Genomic DNA, 3,223 nt, shown 5'->3' on the forward strand with positions numbered 1-3,223 from the left:
TTTATTTCATATGAGAATAGACTTTTTTTAGAACTTTGTTTTTATATAAAATATTTGCTAAACCTTTTTTTATTTATTCCTAAAAGAAAACAATTATATATTATCAATGATTCAACTTAATTTCTGCATTTGTTTTAAAATAACCTAGTCATAATTTAATTATTCAATCTGCATGAAAATAATTACAATTACCAAAAGATAACGTATAATGTTCTTTTCTAGATATTGCCATCACTTCAGTCATTTTGTATTTATGCTGCAGTAGGTGTATTTGTGACATTTTTATTACAAATTACATTTTTTATTGCCTGTTTTACTTTGGATGCTAGAAGAATGGAACGAAAACGAAATGGGATGTTTCCGTGTATCGTGCATGAAAATTTTACACCCAAGCCATCAGACGTGAGCAGTGCAGTCTCTTGGAAATTTATAAACTTCTTCTACTCGCGAATAGTCTTAACCACACCTGGGAAAATTATTATTGTATTAATTACTTTTGTAACGATGTCTACAAGTATTATGGGCTTGCTTAAGTTGCAACAATGGTTTGATCCAAAATGGTTATTACCGAAAGACTCATATTTGTATCACTATATAGCTATCCGAACTCAAACATTTCCCAATCAAGGACATGAAGCCTTCGTCCTTATGGGAGATGATATTAATTACTCTTTTGAATTTTCTAAGATAATATCTCTGACAGAACGCTTACAAAATGCGTCTTTTATACAAAATATAGAACCTTGGCCAACTGAGTTCGCAAAATTCGTATCACTGTATTATGACACAGGTTATTTATTATAATTTACTTGAATTGTTTGTCTTAAAAGTGGCGTGACAAAAATTTTAATTTGTTTCCGAAAAAGATGAATTTTTGAAGTTTCATGAATTAATAAAAAAAAAAATATATATATATATCTAAAATTTATTTTAATTCGTAAAAGAATAAATTTTATACAAATTTTTTGAGATAAACAAAATCATTCGTCGATTAATTAAATAATTTTGTAAATTAATTGTATATTATTTTTTACCAGATTTGAAATCTACAAAACTTACAGACGACAAGTTCCATTATTATCTATCGAAATTTCTTGTTAGTCGAGCTGGTGGCAAATATCAGAGAAATTTTTTTTTCAAAGAGAAGTTTAAATGCGGGAAAAATGCCCCACGAATCGCAGTAGCAACCATTGAGTTCTATTTCAAACAATTTGAAGGTCCTAACGAATGGGTTCCGGCGATGGATAATAGTAAACTCCTAACAAACGAAGCGCAAATTCACGGATATGTGACAGTGTGGTGCAAAATGTTCGGACCTTGGACTGCCGATAAACTAATCAGTCAAGAACTATCACGAAACATTATCCTGGCATTATTCTGTGTTATGGGTACCACAGCGATTCTCATTGCTGAAATACAGACTTGTTTTTGGATCTTACTCTGTGTACTTCTCACATTGCTAAATGTTTGCGGCTTCATGTATTTTTGGGGACTAACAATAGACGTGGTGTCCTGCATTGGTAAGTATATTTTTTTATTTTGCTTCATAAATTCGTAGTTTTGTTATTCTGTTTATGTAAAAGATAAATATATACATGTAAATAGGAAGAAAAGATATTTAATAAAATGAAAAAAATTTTTTGATGAAATTCTGTTTTGCAATAAATCAATTTCATAAAGTATAAAGTAAATAATAAAATTGTGAATTCGATCCACTTATTGTGTGTTTTGTTGTTATTTTTATTATTGCAATGACGATTATAAGGAGTATAAAAAGATATTTATATTACGAAATTACGAGATTACATGCAAAGCTCAATTTTCATTCTCAATTTTCATCTTGATCTTCATAAAATTATAATCATTCTATTATAGTATATATTTTTAGACTATAAAATATACAAATTATACAATTCTCGCATTAAAGTGATTTTTTAAATGTTTAAAGCGAATTTCTTATTAATCAAACACAGATTCAGTAACAATCTTTTACAGGTCTTGAGCTGAGCATCGGTTTGAGTGTGGATTATGCCGCACACGTTGCACATGCTTTCCTGAATGCTGAGTCGCGAGAGGATGATGTTAATGCTCGTAAGACCCGAACATTGGTCGCAGTCAGGCATATCGGTGCAGCAGTCGCATATGGTGCGGGTTCAACATTTCTCGCCGTCTCGATGCTGGCCTTCTCGTCGTCCTACGTGTTCATGGCCTTTTTTCGAATATTTTATTTGGTAATTTTGTTCGGGCTATGGAACGGACTGATCCTACTACCGGTCGTGTTAAGCAGTATCGGACCGCAAAGTTTACGTGTGACGCAAAAGCCACAACCGATGTCCGAAAAAGCCATTTCTACGATTGATGATGAAGATTGAAACGGAAATATAGACATTTGTTCAGGCAATCCTCTTTCTTTATCAATAATATTTATTTTTGGTTCAATAAACATACAAAATTATTACACTATCCGTACTATTAATCACACATTTATACAAAAATAATAATTAATAATAATAATGATAATAATACGTCTGATAACTTAAAAACGGCATTATTTATAGATTTTTATGTATATGTATATATAATATATTAAGATTAAAAAATAAGAAATATTAAAAAACAAGTACAAAATAATATAGTAAGGTTGATATAGATTTATTATCAATTATCATCGATCGGAAAGGAACATGACTATTATAAACGTAACATAATTATGTTTTGTTGAATGCGTTTATCCTTTATGGATAATCATAATTAATGTTTATGACGTAAAAATGAGCGGCGAGGGAGCGACCTCGGGATTGATTGGCAAGCTCCCTCCGCTGCCTCTCTCAGTCTTGCACAATCCATCTGACATTCGTTCAGCCGTTCATTCATACAACCCCATCTTCCTTGTTTCTTTTTCAAGTTGTCTCTTCCACCTCTCATGGCTCAATCAGATGGATCTCCGATTGATAGCGACAAGAAGAAAGGGAATACAAATTGAACGAGATGACAGAGAGACGGGAATATAATAGACACACAAAAATTCGTACACGTTCGCTCACTAACGTACATCAGAAACATTCTCGGAGGCGCGCACGTTGTCTCCATATTCAAGCATACGACGGTAGTTAGACTGCCGGGGGCAGCAAGCCACGCATGAATGATACGATGATTAAGTTATTACACATCTTCTTAGTTAAGTCGAATTTTACAAATCGGGATTCGTATATTCCATAATTGA

The 3,223-nt window shown here is 32.1% G+C and overlaps 1 protein-coding gene across 1 annotated transcript in view; it reads left to right on the forward strand.

The window, feature by feature from the left end:
* Positions 1-2,476, forward strand: part of LOC108747745 (protein patched homolog 1-like) — a 5,863-nt gene extending 3,387 nt beyond the window's left edge. The window contains exons 8-10 of the mRNA XM_018485441.1: positions 223-790; positions 1,038-1,520; positions 1,996-2,476. Coding sequence (XP_018340943.1) covers positions 223-790; positions 1,038-1,520; positions 1,996-2,372 — 1,428 coding nt within the window. The 3' untranslated portion in view covers positions 2,373-2,476. The remainder of the gene's footprint in view (positions 1-222; positions 791-1,037; positions 1,521-1,995) is intronic.
* Positions 2,477-3,223: the final 747 nt, after the last annotated feature.

Source organism: Trachymyrmex septentrionalis, unplaced genomic scaffold (genome assembly GCF_001594115.1).
Source record: "Trachymyrmex septentrionalis isolate Tsep2-gDNA-1 unplaced genomic scaffold, Tsep1.0 scaffold20, whole genome shotgun sequence".
NCBI lineage: Eukaryota > Metazoa > Arthropoda > Insecta > Hymenoptera > Formicidae > Trachymyrmex > Trachymyrmex septentrionalis.